Source organism: Tenrec ecaudatus, chromosome X, assembly GCF_050624435.1.
Source record: "Tenrec ecaudatus isolate mTenEca1 chromosome X, mTenEca1.hap1, whole genome shotgun sequence".
NCBI classification, from domain to species: Eukaryota; Metazoa; Chordata; class Mammalia; order Afrosoricida; family Tenrecidae; genus Tenrec; species Tenrec ecaudatus.
This window is the reverse complement of record NC_134548.1, coordinates 164,705,335-164,725,471: the sequence shown is the minus strand read 5'-3', so window position 1 is coordinate 164,725,471 and position 20,137 is coordinate 164,705,335. Positions and strand designations below refer to the sequence as shown.

General features: G+C 50.4%; 1 protein-coding gene across 4 annotated transcripts in view; it reads left to right on the top strand.

Moving 5' to 3' along the window:
* The first annotated feature begins 555 nt into the window (after positions 1-555).
* CD99L2 (CD99 molecule like 2) overlaps positions 556-20,137 on the top strand; it is a 62,145-nt gene continuing 42,563 nt past the window's right edge. For all 4 annotated transcript variants that reach the window (XM_075538746.1, XM_075538744.1, XM_075538745.1 and 1 more), the window contains exon 1: positions 556-715. In XM_075538746.1, the coding sequence (XP_075394861.1) occupies positions 649-715 (67 nt within the window). In that variant the 5' untranslated portion in view covers positions 556-648. The remainder of the gene's footprint in view (positions 716-20,137) is intronic.

The following is a 20,137-nucleotide window of genomic DNA, read 5'->3' as shown; positions in this document are numbered from 1 at the left end:
TGCTTGGCATCTAGGGACAGACTCCTCTTCTAGTGGGCTTTCTGGTGAAGGGACTTCGCCCCAGTTGCGCATTTAAAGTGCTTTCTGTTCAGCTCCCCTCGTGGCCAGCAGACGCGCAGGTGGCCGTCCCTAGCCCTCCTGGATGCCCTCTGCTGCCGCGCAACTCCCTCCTGTCCCAGAGACTAGCCTTAGGTCCGGTCCGACCCCCAATCACTTAGTCCAAGGTCACGGTTGGCCAGGCTGCTCGGCAGAGCCAGCTCAGCAGCTTGCAGGGTGCTACAGCTCCGCCCGATACCCAGGGCGCAGCCAAGCCCAGCCACTAGCCGACTCCTTCGCATTGGCTGCGGGGACCTCCCAGACCGCCCACTCCGTCCTCAGACTGCCATTCCGCCCCGCCCCACTCCGAGGCTGCCTCATCCTGCCCCCCAGATCGTCGCCCCGCCCCCGAGACCACATGCCCCGCCCAGGACTCTGCGGTTCGCCCCGCCCCTCCTGGCCTCGCCCCCAACTGGTGCGGCCCCGGTGGCCAACAGAGGAGCACGCTGTGCGCAAGGCTGGGGCTGCCAGGCTCCGCCCCGGCTCCTCCCTGACCCTGCCTCCCGGGTGCCCCGCGCTCACTGCCACGGGGTCCTCCGCCCGCTCCCAGCCATGGCGGCCTGCCGCTCGGCGTTCCTGGTGGGCCTCGCTTTCTCCTTGGCCACCCTGGCCCAGAGAGGTAAGGCGAAGGGTGCAGGGACCCGCCGGGCATGAGCTACCGGCCCACGGCCACAGCCTGCAGCCGAGCGACAGTGGGTGATATGGCTGAGGGCAGTGGCCTGGCCCGACCCCCAGAGACCCTGCTGCATTGACCTCGCTGCGGCTTGTGATGTCCAGAGCAGGCACAGGCCCTAGAAGCAGCAGGATGATTTTGCCCCCTTCCCCAAAGATCTTGAGCTAGCAGGTTGCACCGAGACCACAGCTGTCCCAGGAGAGTCGGGAAGTCTAGGGGCACACCCTTCCCTAAAGATCGAGGGGGCTGGGGCTCGGGTGGTGGCCACGTAGGCTTCCGAGCCGCAGAGGAGGGCCACGATTTCCCTGAATCAAGGGACCAAGTGGCTCAACCCTGGCAACTCCAGGTGCGAACCTGGACCAGTCGCCAGGAGGGTGTTTCAGGGAGCTGGTTAGTTAGCAGCATCCGAGCCCCACCCTGAACCAGACTCCTCTGCGGGCCTCTCATGGGAAGCGGCTGCTGCCTTCAAGTTAGAGAAGCCTTTTCTTGGAAGAAAGGCAGCCTGCGCTTAAAAATAGGATCTTAAAAGGGTACCAACAGAAGCTTCTTAACACTTATTTATATCCCATCTGCACAGCAGCAAAAAGTCTTAAAGAAAACATTGCCATTTAGCCCGGAATTGTGCGCTCTGCTTCCTGGCAATGAGGGCAAGCACAGCTAGAGACAAAGTAGGCCCTCAGCGAAAAACAACCCCCAAACCCCCAAAAAACAACCCCCCCTTTGTCCTAGCCCTGAGTACCGGAAGGGTCCGCTCATGGAGACGACCAGACAGTGGTTCCAATGATGCTGAGATGTTTTTCAGGAGGTCAGCCTGAAGTTGCCCTGCCGCTCATCTTAGGAAGGGACAGAGATAAAGCCCAAGCCTCGGGATAGATGCCCTGTGTTGCCAGTGGCCTGAGGAGAAGGAAAGCCAGCTAAGTGGGGCAAAGAGTTGTTGAATTTTCTCTCTTTCCTGGTTGGGGCTTCATTGCCATTTGATTGTGACGCCTCTTTGGGAAAGCTCTAAGTCATTTGGTTGACTTGCATCTGACGCCAGGGAAACATTGGCAAGTTAGAACAAAGGTACTCCTTCCAGGCTACCTTCTGCCTGTCTTCAAGATGGGGTGCCTTCTTAGGAGGTTTCAGGTTGCTTCCTGTCACACTAGTTGATTTGGGGGAGTGCGTCGTCAGGGCAGCCATTTGATGGAGGTGTGCTGAAGCATTTCTGAGAAAGTGTGTAGTGCGAACAGCTCGTTGCTCTGTCTCATGCCAAAGAAAGCACAAAGGTCTCCTGAGGGGACCAGGCATGTGCTACATTGGAGTCTGCATCCCTGCCATCATTGTCCGCCTGCCGAGGTGCCTTTGCACCCATTCTTCCCAAGGTCCCCGCTGGTACTGTGTTACTGCATGCTAGGCCTTAGCCTGCATTACCGCTGAGAGGCTGTGGTCACAGGGTTGGGGAGAGGTAGCAGTGGGGCGCCACCCCTGTCAAGTGTTCTGTGTTTGCTGTTTTCATGAAGAAAGCTGAAGCAGAGGCTGCTAGTCTTCTCACCCAGGCTCTTTGGACCAAAAGGAGATAATGCCAAATCTGCTTTTTGCCTTAGTGGTCTCCCTGGGGGTCGAGGCCAGTGGCCGGCTCAGAGCTGCTGTGTTGAAATGAACAAACAGGGTATACGGCTCCCTGGGCTGGTGGCTTGGCCTGGGAGGGCTTAGGGTATGAAGGAGGACATCAAAGGAAGCATGCTGTTCCAGAGCCCGGAGACTCTGACAAGTAGAGACAAGCAACAAGCTACTGACTCCCTGGAGCTTCCAGGGCAGTTACCAAGTCCTTCCTGTTCTAATTAGGAGTGGATTTCTAGCCTACAGCGGAGCCCTGGTGGTGTAGTGGTTAGGCATTGGGCTGCAATTCACCAAGATCCGCAGTTCGAAACTCTGAGCTGCTCCTCAGGAGAAAGACAGGGCTTTCTACTCCCAGAAAGAGTTACAGTCTCAGAAACTCACTGGGGAAGGTCTGCCCTGTCTTGTAGGGTTGCTAGGAGTTGACATCCACTCGATGGCAGTGAGTTTGGAGTTTCGGTTCTAGACTACAGGACCCCTAGTGCCTCTTTGTGGGGAAAAGGTGGGGCTTTCTACTCCCGAAAAGAGGTAGAGACACAGAAGTCCATAAGGAGCAGTTGTCCCCAGTCCGATAGAGCCATCGTGAGCTGGAATGAATTGAGAGCAGTGGATTTGCGTTTTCGCTCACCTGTGTATTCTCTGCAGCCTGCCTGCTTCCAGGGAAATGGAAGGTTTTCTTTAGAGCAGTGTCAGGAGTCTTGCTGGTGTGGGTGGTAACCCAGAACTCAGGGGATGACAGCGGAAACCCAGAGAGCTTTGGTAACTTGCCTGAGTTCACATGCCGTCGTCTGTAGCGGAACTGGATTTGAACTCAGGTAGTTGTGACCAGCTGAAACAAAGATCAAACACACAGACACCTACAGGAACTGGGCAAGTCTCAGCCAGAGACACTGCATAGGGAGACACTGCCTGCTCCTTTCAAAAGAGAATGCAGCCCATAGAAAGGCGGGCAGGCTTAGGGGCAAGTCTGCCAAGGCTGCAGTGGCCCCAGCAGGTCAGGTAATAAATCTGCGCGTCAGTTTCCTCACCTGGAAAATGGGGACAAGCACATAGCCACCGTAGAGGCTTGTCATTAGCATTAAATGAGGACAAAAGTGGCAGGCTCTCTTTTTCAATTGATGATTCATAGGACCAAAGACATCCTAAGGTATGCTTACAACATTATAAAAGGGAAGCTAGGTACCAAAGGTCGCTTGTTGTCTAAGGCCTTCATGTGAATTGCCTGAAAGAGGCCAGCCCCCAGCGTTGGAAAGCAGGGACGCAGTTGCCAGGGATGGGCTTCAGTCTTTGGGCCTTCAGGAAAGATCCCTCCAGATTCATTCACTTGACTTGGCTCTTCCTTGTCTGCTTGGTGTCCTCTCTTTCACTGTGCTTGTTTGTTGGTGGGACGTGGCACTCCCTGATCTACTCAGAGGCCCCGCTGCCTAGCAAATCCTGCTTGGCATCTAAAAGCTTAAAGTCAACCTAAACACATGTCAGGAATGCCCGAAACACTTTTGGAGGATGGGAAGCTGTTGCCACCTCCCCTCCCCCCCAGCTTCCCCTCTGGAACCTGTGAATATGTTACTTTCTTTGGCCAAAAGGAATTCCGATAGAATTAGAGTTGCTAACCAGTTGACTTTGAGATGAGGGTCTGGACAAGTGGCAGGGAGGCAGAAGATGCTGGCTTTGAAGGTAGAGGAAGGGGCCACGAGCCAAGGAATGCAGATATGCTTTCACCATTGTGGTAGGGTTCATCCTACTCCTAGAGGCCAGGACAGAGTAGAACTGCCCCATGTGGGGGTTTCTGACACTGTCATCTTTAAGGAAGCCGATTACCACATCTTTCTGCCTCAGAGCAGCTGGCTCAAACTAAGATCTCTAAGCTAGCCACCCAACACTTCAGTCAGCTGGAAGGGACAAAGCGGTGATTTCATGCTGGAGCCTGCAGCAGGGACCCACCACACTTATCACCCAGTGAGACCAACCTCAGCCCTCTGCCCACTGGGGTTGTAACTTACCAGCAGATGTCATGTTCCAGCTGCAAAGTCTGTGACTGTCGTGACAGCCCCGGGAGACAAAAGTAGAAGGCAGGGTTGGGTTTGCCTTCCTGGCCACCTCATTCATTCGCATAAGCTAGTTTGTGATTTTCCTTCACACAGTTTCCACATCTCAGAAGAAATTCATCTTCTTTCTTCTCCAAGGTCAGGGTTTGAGTTGTGTAGGCAGCTGATTCTCAAAGCTGCTGGCTAGGTGCGACAGTCTCAGCAGCAGATGAGGTTCGCAGCAGCCTGAGGGCTTGGAGGTGGGGGAGGGACAGCTGGCTTTCTGTTGCTTGGGTTTCATGAAACAACCTGACAAGGAATTTGGAGCCCATGCTGCTGTCTTTGAAGAGGGGCTAGTAGCTAGGGGGTGGCCAAGAGTGGCATGTGCAAGCTTGATGGCCAGGCTTGGAGGGCTTTGGATCTGTCCGTCACAAGTGCCTGTTCTCCCACCCTCACCTGTGCCTCGGCTTCAGTTAACTGTGCCTGTGAACTGAAGGGAGGGCAGGTGGGCTTCATAAGAATGGGTTGGCCTGGAACCCTACTCAGCCTTAACCAGTTCCCGCATCTGTTTTCACTGGAGCTCCTCCCTGGGTGCAACCAAAGGGTCAACGCTCAGTCCTAGTTGAAAGGTTGGCCGTTAGACTGTGTTGGCACGGACTCGAGGGTGTTGAGAACAAGCAGTCATGGCATAAGGTAGTCGAGGCAAAAGGCCAGTCTTTGGAGGCCATATGCCACTCTCTGAGAGGAAGATGAGGCAAGGCACTGCCACAAAGCTGATACCCAGTCCTCCAATGGGAATAATAGCACTCAACATCTGTAAGTAAATCCATCAGTAGACAAGCACACTGAAGAGTGCTGGGAAGGCTAATAATCCACTCCCGAGTGTATATACCCAAACCTCGAGTCAGTGCCAACTCGTAGCCACCCTATAGAAAAGGGTAGGACCCTCCCTGGGGGTTTCTGAGACGGTCATTCTTTATGGGAGCAGACATCCTTGTCTTGCTCCCAATGAGCAGCTGGTGGTTTCAAACTGCTGATTTGAGGTTAGTAGCCCAATGCAAAAATGCCACCAGGGCTCCCTTGCATGTATATAGGCTTAATAAAGTATATTTCCTCACATGTATTTGCATGTGCTGCAGAAATATCCAAGAATCTAGTAGAGCATGCAAAGGGCTTGGACAATGCATAATGGAAGCTAGAAAACAGATTCATTTGAGTGACAGTGTTGTCCAGAATAGTGGAAGTATGGTGAACTGCCTTCAGACAAGCCCACCTGTCTGGGAAGTGCAGGCAGAATGCTCCTTAGAGGCCAGGATGGCAAGAGTTCATCTCACGTATGTTGGCTATGTTGTCAGGAGAGACCAGTCTTTGCGAAAGGAAAGGTCAGCATAGGAGAGGAAAGCACTCCAGAGGATGGACTGACACAGTGGGCTGCAACACAAGTGAGGGAAATGGTGCAGGAGCAGGCAGCGGGGTGGGGCTGGGGTAGCTGTGAGTTGAGTCTATTGCAAGGCACCTACCGCCACAGGGGAAGACATTTGTGAACTTCTTAACCCTAACCCAACACCCTCAGGGACCTCGTGACTGGTTTGAGGGTTTAGAACAGTTGCCTCAGGACAATTGGTGTAGCATAGTCCACAGAGACTGACTATTCTTTGGCCTACTTGCGTGCATAATGACTGCAGTCTTCAAAGCTTGGGAGTGGCCAGCTCAGGTGCCACGATTGGTCTATCTCTGTCCAGATAAAAGAAGGATGGGGAAAAAAAAGATTCAGGACACACTGGTCCAAAAGACCACACCCTCCTTGAAGCACTTTCTCCCCTGAGCTCATCACCTAGTCAACAATACCCATGGTTTCTTCCCAAGCTCCTTTGCACTATTCTTCCCCCTTGTTTAGCACTGTGGGAAAGCTTGGTTCTTGGACTACTCTACCGACAGTATGTCCCAGGTGCTTTCAACCAGTCTTGGGGCTTCAAAGCCCATCAGCATACTTATGTCTCCTCCGTTTATAGCCCCAACCCTGATCTCGCCTTTGAACCCCAGGCTCCTCCATTGAACTGCCTCCTCAGCACTTCCATTTGCTCCTCTGATACTCTATTGGTAGTTATGAAACCAGTTGCCATCTAGTCAACACCCACCACATAGGACAAGGTAGAACCAACCGCTCGCTTCCAAGGCTGTAAATCTTTACAAAAGCAGACTGCCACACCTTTCTTCCAGGGAGCAGCTGGGGGTGTGAACGGCCAAGTGCTGAAGCACTGCACTACCAAGACTGCATTGGTGGTAGTGGTGGTGGTGAAAGGCCCCATCTAATTAGCTGTTTAGCAATTCGCTGTACAACAGAATGAAATATTGCTTGATCTTGTGCCACGTTCACAGCCATTGCTAGATTTGAGCTCATCACTGTAGCTACTGTGTCAGCCCATCTTATTGAGGGCTGTCCTCATTTTTTGCTGGCCTATTACCAAGCACTGAGAGAAAGACTCGGTGTTCCACTTCTGTAAACAGTTATAGTCTCCGAAACCCACCGTGAGTCAGCCTTCTCGATAGCAGTGAGTTTTTACCTAACATGTCTTTCCCCAGGACTGGTTTCTTCTGAAAATATGTCCAAATTACATGAGAAAAAGGATGCCAACTTCTCACCATCCTCCCTTTGAAGGAGCATTCTGCCCCTGTACTTTGCAGACTGTTCACGAACACCATCATTCAAATGCATTCATTCTTTGGTCCCCCTTATGCATTGCTCAGCTTCCACATGCATAGGAGATGATTGCAAACACCACAGCTTGGGCCAGGTGTATGTACCTTAGTCCTCAGAGTAACCTCCTTACTTTTTAATACTTTAAAGAGGTCTTGTGCAGATGTGTCCACCGCAATACTTCCTTTGATCTCTTGACTGCTGCTTCCATGGACATAGATTATGGACCCTTGACAGCTCTGGCCTTTTGTCTTTTTATCATGATGCTGTTTACTGATGCAGGTGTGGAGATTTTTGTTTTATGCTGAGGTGCAATCCATACTGAAGGCGGTGGGCTTGGGTGTTCATTAATAAGTACTTCAAGTCTTCTTTACTCTCAGCCGGCAAGGTTGTGTCACTGCATGTTGCAAGTTGTCAATAAGCCTTTCTCAAATTCTTTTTTCCCCTCCCCTCCAATTCTGCTGCTGCATTTTTCTTCATAAATTCCTGCATACAGGTTCAGTATGTTGAAGGCATGCAACCCTGACACACACCGTACCACTCAGGATCCCCTTTTTCTCCTCTGCCTCTTGATCCCTGTGTTCCGTGTCTGCATGAGCACCATGAAGGGTTCTGGAATTCCCGTTCCTTTCATCGCTATCCATAGCTTATTAGGATTCGTGCAGTCTAATACTTTTGCACAATCAAACAAGCACAAGCGAACATCTTTCTGGTATTGCTGCTTTCAGCCAAGATCCATCTGGTGCCTCCAACAATATTCCTTACTCCTCTTCTGAATCTGGCTTGAATTTCTGGCAGCTTCCTGTCCATGCACTGCTGCTACCCATCGTTGAATGATATGCAGAAAAGATTTTGCTTACATGTGATTTCAGTGATTTTGCTCGGTAACTTGCACATTCTGTTGGGTCTCCTTTCTGTGAAGGGGCACAAATGTGGATTCTTCGAATCAATTGGCCAGGGAGCACTAGACTCTTTCACTTGTATGTGTGTGTGTGTGTGTGTGTGTGTGTATGTGTGTGCACGCGCGTGCGCGTGCGTGCGAGAGCGAGAAAGACAGAGAGATGCGTGCTTCCAGTGCCACATGAGCTTGCTGGAACATTTCAATTGGTATTCCATCAATTCCCGGAACCTGCTTTTCATCAATGCCCTCAGTTCAGCCTAGATGTCTTTGCTCAATGTCATCCATTCTTAATTATATGCGCCCTCTCGGCATGGTTGTTGGTCAACCAAGTCTTTTTGGCACAGCGATGCTGTGTATGTCCTCCGTTTCCTTTAGTTGACGCCTGTGCTGTTCAATATTCTGTCCTCTGTTTCATACATGCCCCCAGCTGGATGCCAGGACCTCTGACAGCCTCCTCCAGTCCAGTAACCAAAGGGTTAGCGCCTTGCCCATTACAAGAGACAAAAAAAGAAGAAAAACACTGTGTGGAGTGGACTCCACTCAGAGTGGCCCAGTAGGAAGGGGTAGAATGGCCTCATAGGTTGGGTCTGAGCCATTGACCTTTCAGTTAAAGGCAGAGCTTGCTAAACCCCCGCACCTTCCGGGCTCTACACAACCTATGGAACATTTGGACTCTGATCCCTGTGACTAGGCCTCTCTGGCTCCTGTTCCCTCCACTCCTTACAGTGGCTCTTGCCACTCCTCCATGCCTTCCCCCCTCCCCCTTACGCTCAACATGGCACTTGGCATGCGACCACCAGGACTATCCTCAAATCCATCTGGACTCTGGACTCTTCTCAAACCTTCCCTGGCTGCCTCCCTTTCCTGCGCCTTGGGCCCCCAGCAGTGATCTTCAGCTGGAGCCCTGGTGCTTTCCATCCCTCTCCCCCACTGGCCAGCCTCCGCACAGCTGTCCCTGTCCCTCTTCTGCACAGAACCCTCCAGCTTCTTTCAATTGTAATGAAAATACAGCTGCCCCCCACCTCCCACTGTTTCCTTAGAGCTGACCAACAGGCCCTGCCCTGTTTCAGCCCCACTGGCCTCCTTCCTAGTCCTGGAATAGGTTGAGCGTTCTCCACCTCTGAGCCTTTCCATTTGCCCGTCCCTCTGACTGCAAGCTTGTGTTAGTCTGGGTAGACTAGAGAAACAAATTCATAGACACTCATGTGTACAAGAAAGAGCTTTATATATATAAAAAAGCAATTGTATATTAAGCAACGGTCCGGTCCAGATCAAGTCCATATATCCAATATTAGCCCATATGTGCTATACCAGTCTATAAATTCCTCTTCAGACTCATGCAGCACATGCAATGAGGCCGATTGCAGGAAGATCACAGGCCAGTGGGTGGAAAGTCTTGTGGATCCGATGGTAGTGGAAGCATCTCAGTGCTGGCATAGGTCTCTACATGGCTCCTCCAGCTCCAGGGCTCTGACTCCCATCAGTGTGGCTCCATGTGGCTTGTCAGCAGGAATGTCAAGCAGAGGAAGTGTGTATCCCGCCTCTAGGGAGGAAGACAGGAGTTCCAAGATTCCTCAGAAGGCCATGCCCACATAGAGGCAGCATTGGCTATGACTCGATTGACAGTTTAGACTCCACCCCTTCACTCAAGTTGTCAGGAGACTATGTAACTGCCACAAAGCTCCTTTCCAATGAGGGCCTTGACCCTTGGCCTCCCTTCTTGTCTTCTCTAAGCACATGGTCCTACCTTGGCGAGACCTTCCTGACCACCGCACCTTAAGTAATATCCCTCTCCTCCATCCTTCACTCTTCCCCACTCCTGAGCTGCCTGGCCCCATTTCTTCCTTGTTTCCCCTTTAAAGCATTTGCCCCCCTAATGGTCTGAGTTTCCCTGTTCATTCGATCCCTATTTGGCACTAGACTCTGAATGACTCTGAGCGGAGACATAGTCTGCTTTATCACCAATATCTAGAACTGTGGGACCCCCGGATGGTGCTAATTGACAAGAGTCCACCAGAGGTACCTCCGAGGAAAGGCCCTGGCAAATTAGTTTTCCCAAACCCTCTGGAGCACAGTTCTGCTCTGACACACATGGGTGATCACGAATCACACCCAGAAATTGCTTGAATGCCCAACTGAGCCTGTGTTGCGGTATTGTGGTTGAAGCAGAATCAAATAAAACATATAACCTGCCCCGGAGTAGCCTACAGTCCAGACAGACCAAGAAGAGACCACCTGCTCTAATGGCCATATGAGTCACCAGAGAGCCTCAAGGATCCCATTGTTCATGCAGGACTCTCTGCCCATGAGACCTCTGCCCACTCGAGTCACAAGGATCCCATTGTTCATGCAGGACTCACTTCCCACAAGACTTCTGACCCGTGTTCAAAGCTGTAATAAACCACTGCAGATTCGGCTTGGGGGCAAGTATTTTCTTGTAGTCATCGATTATGTGGGAGTCCGAAGGTCCCATTCTCCCTTAATAGAGTCATCCTAACCTTGTAATTCCCACCAACTGACTGGGTGGGACTATGCAAATGAGGTGTTTCTGGCCCACCAACAGGACTGGATCATTTGCTAACGATGGAAATAAAGGTGCATGGCACCCTGGTGGGGATGGCACCATGCCAGTAATGTGCACGGCATCCTAATGAGGGGAATGGAAAGTTTTGCCATCCTGCTGGTCTTCGAAGGGGCAGAGAGAGGGAGGAGGGAGAGAGGAGCTGCCCTGATAAAGAAACTATCTCAAATTGTTCCTCTGCCTTTCGAGCTGATCTGCATCCCATCTTGTACCTCGTCACTCTCCCAATCAACTGTGGCTCATGAGTCCTGGGAGATGTTGCCACAAATTAAGAACCAAAAGTAGGGAAGACAGGGACTGGGAGGAGGGGCAGGGCATTGATGTTTGAGGTGGAGTGGTCCAGCAGTTAGGAGAAGTGGGACATTTGGAACATCTTTAGCCTCTGTCTCCTAGGAACCTGCTTTGTACTGATGCTTATTGACTAGAGGGTTCATTGAACACCTGCATCACATCTAATACATTCACAATTATTAGATAACCGTCACCAAAATCTAGTTCCACAGTGGAAGCCCATACCCAATGGATATCTCTCCCTCATTTCTCCGACCTTGGTGACCGCTCATCTTGCTGTCAGTATGAATTTGCCAATTCTAGATTTTCCACATGTATTTATGGAATCTGTGATCTTGTGTGTCTGGCTTCTTTTACTGGAGATAAGTCATGCCCAAAGATTCAACAGCCCACGTCTTTAAATGTCAGACCAGCCAGCTTTTCCTCTCCTCTCTCCTCTAGTGCACCTGTGGACCAGGTCCGCAGGTGCCACTGCAACATGTCCAAGTGCAGCCTGTGCCCGCACTGCTGTCTTCCTTCCACGTCGCAGCAAGTGGTCCCCAGTGGCTCCTGTCACAAGCATCTGCTTGCCGCCGTCCTATGCCTTTAAGACCTTCCAGCATCAATGCAGCCAATAGCAAACTGCTTGCTCACTAGTTTAAAAGCCAGTTTTTGTTTGTTTGTTTGTTTCTTTTTTCTTCAGGTTTTCCCTTCAAATGTACATCTGTTCTCTCAGTTCTGGGTGGGACTCGGGTTTCCACCTAAGCTCTCAACTCTACATAGATTTATGGCTTAAAGTTTGTTCCTTCTCAGAAATTCCTAACTCACCTTTTAGCATATCTAATGAACTACAGGCCAGGTTACAGGCCCTTTGGACACTCTCAGGCAGTAGAAGCATTCCTTATCCATTAAGCCAACAAAACCAAAAACCACTGCCATCGAGCACAGGGAGATCCCATAGGACAGAGTCGAATGTAACTGTTTCCACCTGCTGACGTTGTGGATTCTATCCCAATGCAGAATCACTATGCCACCAGGGCAGTCCAAAAACATAGAATCCTTTTCATAATACATGTAATCTTCTCCACCCCTGCAATGGGAATCCGTTTATGTGTATATGGCCTTGGGCTACTGGCAAGGTGGCTCTAGGAGGCCCTGGCCCTGTATCAGTCCTCTTAACCAACCCCGCTTTTGCTCCAGGTCATTTTGGAGGCACCTTTTCTCCCCTCCTCTGTAGTGTATTGTTTCCTCCATTCCATCCAGCCATTACAGGTAACCAGAACTCAAGGAGCTACACAGGAAGGAGACCTTTGACTTCACCTGCCTCTTGCCTTCTTTCACTTAGAAAACCCCATGCTTCCAGGAGAGGACCCATTGAAGTGAACCCCACACTGCTCAGCCCATACTTGTCTCCCATGGCACTCTGCTCATATTGCTCAGTTTCCCAGAGCTAGCATCTGCTCTCAGCACTCTACGCCTACCGTCCAGGGCGGCCTTCCCCTTCATGGCAATGGCCACACAGATTTTGGGGCTTATTAGAGAAGCGAACAGATGAGAAATGCTCAGGGTACACTTGTTCTGTCAGGACAACTCCTTCTCTGCTGTGCCCACAGGCAGGCCTCTCTCTGATCCTCAGTATCTTTTAGGGCTGCCAATAAATATCCAAAGGGCACGCCACTTCACCATAAGCCTCACCTTGAAAACATTCAGGTCAAACTTGGTGGATGAGCTAATCAAACTCCTCCAATTAGGTGCCCAGAGGTGCCCCACTCCATACGCCAGGCTCCTGCGCCCAAATGTACTCAGCTTTCCTTGTTCTGTGGGCTGGGAAGTCCACTGCTCTGTCCCATGCTCTGGCTCCTGGTTCTGCTACTGCTCCTCTGCTTCCCCTCTGGTGTCACAGCTGTCTCCTGGATCAAGGAGGTTCAATACACAGAGCTCCAAAGGACATGCTCCACTCGTGCACCTTCTCTAGTACTGGTGATAAATTCCCGCACTTCCTGCCACTGAGTTGGCTGATTTTATACCCAGCAGGATGGCAATCACAATAAACCCCGTTAACAACCACTCACAGCGGAACCCTGTGCTCCTATTAGTAGCTTCTCCCAGCTTCTTACCCCCGGCCCACCAGAAAAACGGAAACCATGCGATGGGATGGGAGTAATAAAGGCTACGGCTAGAAGAACACATGAAATAATCACTGTGCTCACTGCAGTCTTAATGCCTACCCAATAGCATGCTGGAATCCTTAAAGTTGGTAGAGTTTGTTAATTTTGTCATCGCTGGCTTTAGTGGTTGGTGTGTATATTTGAATCACAGTTGTCTGCACTGGATTTCCATGTATTTGCATAGGTATTATCCTGTCACGGACAGCAGCGCACTTCACTATGGATCTTGAAATGTTCTTTTGATGATGGATGTGATCCCATTGCTCTAAGTGCGTCATTCCCAGTGTAGTAAACAATACAGCTGTCTGATTCAAAGTGGCCAATACCAGTCCATTTCAGTTCACTGATGTCTAGCATATTGAGCTTGATGCATTCAGTTTCCTTTTTTTATTTAAAAGATCATGTTATCGGGGGGCTCTTACAGTCTTCTAACAGTCCATGCATCAATTGTATCAAGCATATTTGTACATATGTGAGGTAGTTAGATTATTGTGCCAACCTGGCTGATAAACACATGTGGGGTTAATTGAAGGACAGAGAGATCAATGGCTCAGTGAACCTCGCCTTTCGATTTTTCGGGTGCCTTGCTCGCTGATGGTCGGACCAGGGTGCAGGTGCCTTAGCCAGTTCCCTGTTTCAGCTGGCAAGGCGCACATCCTTGAGGAGAAGCCACATGGACCTACCCCGATGCAGCCCTGGGTGCTGAGGCAGCCTTGTGGAGACCCCTGTGCCAGCGCTGAGATGCTGGCACATTCACTGATTCGACTTTCCTCCTGCAATCAGCATCATAGTGTGTGTTTTGTGAGATGAGATGGAGGAGGACTTTGTGGATTGGTGTCAGACATATGGGTTAATGTTGGACTTGTGGGCTTGGGCAGCACTGGGTTGGAATGTTTTCTTGATGTGCATTTAACCTTTATATAAAACTCTCTCTTATACATGATTTGTTTCTCCAAAGTACCCAGACTAACACAATATGTTACCATCATTGTTTTCTAAACACTTACTTTCTATTTGAGCCCTTGGTATCAGCTCCTCTTTTTACCCTCCTTCCCCGCTCCACTCTCGAGCCCCGCTTGATAAATGATAAATTATTATTGTTTTCATACCTTACGCTGACCACTGTCTTCCTGACCCCATGGTTTCTGTTGTTTGTCCCCCTGGGGGTGTGTGTGGTGGTTATGTGTCGATTACTGGGATCAGTTCCCCACCTTCCTCCCCTCCTCTCTTCTTCCCCTACCCTCCTGGTATCTCTACTCCAATTCCTGTTCCTGGATTCCATGTCAGGTTCTTTTTTGATGACTTCCAACATACCTAGATGTCCTCTGTAGGGAGAGGCACCACTGGGTGTGTCCTCCCCTCTGTTGATGGGCACTTGGCTCGCAGCTGCTGTTGGGCTGCTATTGGCATGCCTGTTCTCATCCTTGTGGGCTCATGGCCTTCAGGACCTAGCCTTGGGTGGTCCACAGTGTTGCTTTTTCCACTTTTTGTAGGCGATGTATCCCTGAGCCTAGTCCAAATTCAAGGGACACTAGCTAACACATGCCCCATCTCCCAGTGGGAAAGTGTCAAAGGATTCCTGCCTCCTGTCTCCTGGGTGAAGAACTGCTAGTGCCTCTTCAAATGCACGCGCCATGTCCCTGACCTCTTTGGTTCTTTGACAAGGCACTCACAGCATCCTGCACGGCGCTGATTGCACTGGTGAGTAGCTTAGTTCCCTGGGGGCCTCTTCATTTTCTGCCTCTTCCCTTGAGGCCCTGTTTCCCTCAGGTGTCAGGTTCTCTCTCCAACTGGGAAGGTGGAGCAGTGTCCCAGAGGGTCCTTCCAGAACAGATGATCTCTGAGCTGGCCCTGTTAGCCTAGGCTTTCTCCGTGGACCCGGCACTCGGTGACCTCTGAGGTGCCCGGAGTGTGGTTCCCACGCACAGCGACTCTCTGCACCACAGCACGAAACACTGCCCGCCTCACTATTGTTCCGATGTCTTGAGTCCCTGGGCGCAGCCATGGCCTCAGTCCATTTTGCCAAGGGGCTGCCTCTTTTCCCTGTCTTTCTCCTTTGCTAAACCCAATAGTCTTCGCCTGACAACGTGTCCAATGTATGTAAGACGAAGTCCTGCTATCCTCGCCTTTAAGGACCACTCTTTCCGTATTTCTTCCAAGATAGATCTGGCTGTCCTTCCTATAGTCCATGATGCTTTCAGTATTCTCCTCCAGCACCGCAATTCATATGCATCGACTCTTCTTGGGTCTTATTCAATGTCCAACGTTCAATGCATATGAAGAATACCATGAGTCAGGTCAGGTGTGCCTTGTAACAAAGTAACCAAGTCACATCCTTGCTTTTGAATCATTTGAAAGAGGTCTCCTGCGGCAGATTGACCGAAAGCCATGCTAGAGGGACTGTATTACGTCATGGCCGGCACTGCAATGAAGGAAGAGAAAGGAGCGCGACTGGGGTTCCTTGAGGTCGGGGCATTCCCCAGATCTGATCCCACAGTGGCAAGAGGGGAGGCCAATCCCAAAGCAATCTGGAGATGACAGGGCTCATGTCTCTCCTGCTGGTCCTGGTTAGTTTGCATTTTTGATGGCGACCTTGTAGTTGATGCGGATGATGGGCCGAGAAAGCCACACTCCCCAGCTAGGGAGAACTGGTGCTGGGGCCGGTATTGCATTCATGGTTCCTAATCACATCTAGAGCGTCTTCATGGCAGGTAACCTGCAGGCTACCAAGTATTGCCTTTCTTGTGAGATGCCATGTGTACGCGGGAAAGCACGAGAGACCTAGATGACCAGTGCGAGGATGATGGAGAGAGCAGATAGAGTGAAAACCATGTCCAGGTGTAGTCATTGATGTCTATTGGTCTGCTCAAAAAAAAAAAAAAAGAACTTCAACAACACCTGAGCCCATCGTGTGTACCCTCTTGGTCACAGCCCTACCTCTTCTCCCCTGAGACAGCACCATCATCCTGACTTTGGGGACAGTCATTATTATGTTTTACTTTGTCATATGCTCTTAAACAGATTTGGCCTACCACCCCCCACCTTTCAGAAAAAAAAAGTAATAAAAAAAGAGTTGGCACTCCCGTGACAATGAAAAACACCTCAGTGTCACCCATTGTCCTGGACAAAGTGTAGGCATCTGCTTGGCAGTCCCGCCGGGATGACCCCCAGAGGGTGGCATCACCCACTTGGGGAAGCACTGGTTTCGACGTGGACCACCTATGTGTGCAGCTTGAGGTAATGCAGCCATTGGAGGCACTACGTCACCGTGCAGTTAGTTGCCCTTTGGATATGCCTTGTTTTCAGCCTTTCTCAGCTGTGTGGACCTTTGGGTTCAGGTGGGGCAGATATGTGGGCGCTTCTCCAAGAGTGGCTCTCAGGCTGCAGCCACCCTTTTCAGTTGACCTTGGAAGGTGCCAAGACCAAAGTTGGGCCAGATTGGCCCGTGAGTATCCTGCTTTTTTGCATCTACTGCCTTGTCAGCCACCCAACTCTTCTAAGGGATCTCGTAGAAATTGGCTGTTTTAGTTATTCCCGATCCCAATAACCTTACTAGGCACACAGATTAGCATCTGTCCTGAGCTGTGTAATTCATATTTGTTTGAAAATGTATAGGACTCTGCTGTCAGCCATTTTGCTTCAGTAAATATGTGTTTAGAATTGATTGCCAGAAGATGTTGGTACCTAGTGGCAGAGTCGCTGGGAGAGAGGAGCTTGATTCTGACGCATGGTATCCTTAAAGGACAGGGTAGAACTGCCTTGTGTGTTTGTGAGACTGTAACTCTCAAGTAAGTCTCATCTTTCTCCCACAGAGAAGCTGGTCGTTTTGAACTGCTGACAATGCTGTTAGCAGCCCAAAACACAGGGCTCTCTGTCTTATTACCATGACATATTCTCTCTCTCTCTCTCTCTCTCTCTCTCTCTCTCTCTCTCTCTCTCTCTCTCTCTCTCTCTCTCACACACACACACACACACACACACACACACACACACACACACACACACGGCACCAAGGGGCATTTGGTACCAGGATCTGCCGGGTGGCTTCTGTCTTTTCTGTGAACGAGGGCATGAGATCTCCTGGTGAGAGTGCTGGCAGCCAGGTAGGGAGTCACGATAGCCTGGCACCATGGCCAAGGCCAGTGGCTGATTGATTGTCCCAGCTCACTGCCTCCCTCCCTCTCCAAAGAGCACCCTGATTTGGTCTGGGTCAACAGAACGAACTCAGGCACTGGTCCTACTTCAAGGAGGGGTAGAGGGGAGGGTGGAGCCTCCTCTTGAGCTTGGGGTGGAAAGAGGACCAGAGTATGGTGCCAGGGGTGCTGGTGCTGGTTAGCTTCTGCACTGACTGAGCTGGGGCACTGCCACATGGGGCTGGAGGAGCTGGTAGTCAAGACTGGGAGAAGGAGCAGATGGCCCAGGGCTGGTAGAGCTGGAGGGCTGGATTGTGACGAAAGGACTAAGTCACAGAGTGGGACTGGTTTGGGGAGGGGGCAGTTCCCTGTCCATTGTCAGCTGGGGCCTGAGACAGACAGACACACGTTTGGCATGCTCTCCTGCCAAGTGAGGTGGCTGGAGCGTGCAAGTGCCTCCTGTAAAGTGTATGTACAGTCTGTTCACAACATCACCCATTCAGAACCTTGTCAGCACAATTCCCCTAACAAAGGACAGCCCCTTCCGGTTCCTGTCCTCTATACCCCGCCCCCACCTTTCCCTTCCCTTTCCTGGGCCTCATGCACTCACCCTGCTTCTTGTCTCAATGCATTTGCCTGTTGTGTAGTCTGGTAGTCGGGGCATTTCACAGAAATGAAATGGCGCAGTGTGTGAGTTTGCAGGCACCGCTTTCTCAAGCATCATGCTTCCAAAGCTTGTCCACTGTAGCATGGATCCCCACTCCATTCCTTTAAGCGGCTGGGTCAGGTTCTCATCTAGATTCATCTGATTTCCCAGTGGTTAGGGTCGTGGTTCAGCCCCACCAGCCTGTGTGCAGGAGAAAGATACAGCCATCTGCCTCTGCCGAGCAGTTCAACTCTGTCCTACAGAGGGCGCCTGGGAGCGGGATGCAACTCAGTGGCACACAAAGAAGGACAAAAACTGTCATTGGGTGATGGACACTAGGGCTGCTTCCCCTTTGAGGCTATTCTGAATGTGAACACTGGTGGACATGTATCCGTTGTTTACGTCTCTTAGATAATTCTCAGAAGTGGGATAGGTGGGTCAGAGAACGCTGTTGATCACGCCCTCTACCTGACCTACCAGCCTGGTGTCCCCAATGGCTGTACCATATCACATTACCATCAGTATTGCAGACATAAGGTGTCCAATTTATCCACGTTCTCAACACCGCCTGTTATTTCCTTTTTCTTTAAACCACACCCATCCTAGTGGACACACAGTGCTGTCTCATTGGGCTTTGGCCGTGCCCTGGTGTCCAGTGATGCTGAGCGATGTGTAGAAACAGAATCAGTGAGGCAACTGGTTTATATGTGTACTGAAGTTTCAAAAAATATCTACTTCTACATGGCCGTAATAAGCTATAGACGTGGAAATATGATGGATCGGCCCTTCTTCAGATTCCTCTGCTTCTGCTGAACTTTCCTCTTTTCCCAGATCGGTTTTTCTGGCAAACACTGGAGAGTCCACTTCTCCAGTTTTAGTTGGGTTGTGTCTTTTGAAGTCCATTGGGATTTTACGTTAGGGAGGTTAGTTTCAGAATGGATTTTTTTCCAATCCTCTCCCCTACCCCCCAGAATTGGTTTTTTATTTTTGCACTGATATTATTTAACCAAAGATAAGGCATCTCTACCTGTGTAGTTCAATGTTCTTTGAGGGAATTTTAAAACTTTCAGCATGTCTGTTCTTCATATTTCTGGTTACATGCATTCCCAAGTCCTTTGTAGTGTGTACTCCTAGTCTAAAAGGAATCTTGTTTTTTAGTAAACTTTCTACGTGACTGTGTTAGTCTGGGTCAATGAGGGGGACAAATCCACAGAAACTCATATATATAAGAGTGTTATATAAAGGGTAAGTGTACATTAAGAAAGCATCCCAACCCAGTGCTGTTAAATCCTGTAAGTCCAACATTTGCCCATATGTCTGACACCGATCTACAAAGTCCTCCTCCATCTCACAAAACACACGCAATGACGCCAACTGCAGGAGGAAAGCCCAATCAGTGAACGCGTAAGCATCTCAGCGCTGGCAGGGGTCTCCACGCAGCTGCTCCAGCACCCAGGGCTGCAACAGGGTAGGTCCATGTGGCTTCTCCTCAGGGATGTCATCCAGGAAGTGAGCCTTGCCAGCTGAAGCAGGGAACTGGCTAAGGCAGCTGCCCCCGGGTCCAACCATCAGAGAGCAAGAGACCCGAGAACTAGAAAGGCGAGGCTCACCAAGCCATTGATCCCTCTGCCCTTCAATTAACCCCACATGTGTTTATCGGCCAGGTTGGCACAATAAACCTTAACTATCTCAGTGAAGATTGCTGATGTCTGAGAAAGCTTTGTACATACTTCTGTGTGTCTCTATATATTTTATGACCAAAGATTTTTTTTTTTTGCTGCCCTTTCTCTGGGTTCTCTCGGTCCTTGTGGTGATGTCATCTTCTGCAAAGCATGATGACTTTTCCTCCTCTTCTCAACAGGCCTTTTGGGGGGAGGTTGTGCTCCTCTAGTAGCCATCTCTTACCTGGCTTGAAACCACGGCCATTGAGTCTGTCTGTCTCCACTCATCTCCACCTTATAGGACACAGTAGCATGGCCCTTTTGGGTTTCTGAGGCTGTCAGTCTTCAAGGGACCACAGAACCTCCCCGTGCTGCTACAGAGCTGCGAGTGGGTTCAAATTGCTGATGTGAAAAAGTAGTAATGTTAGTGGGCTTCTTAGTTCACTTAGGATTTAAGTTCTAAGATCTGGTCTTATGTTTGTCTTAGGTCCACACCAGTACTTAACACCTGTTCTATTGAGGATTTGGCTTTTTAGAAAATCCACAGGAGATTCTGAATGCTATCAAGTGACTTTAGCACTTCTCAGAATATGCCTGCTCCCCCTTGGCCCATTTACAGAACGTCAACAGAGTGCCAGGGTGACCCTGGGGCAGCCTGCCATGTGTTGGAAGTAGCTTTTATTTTTATTG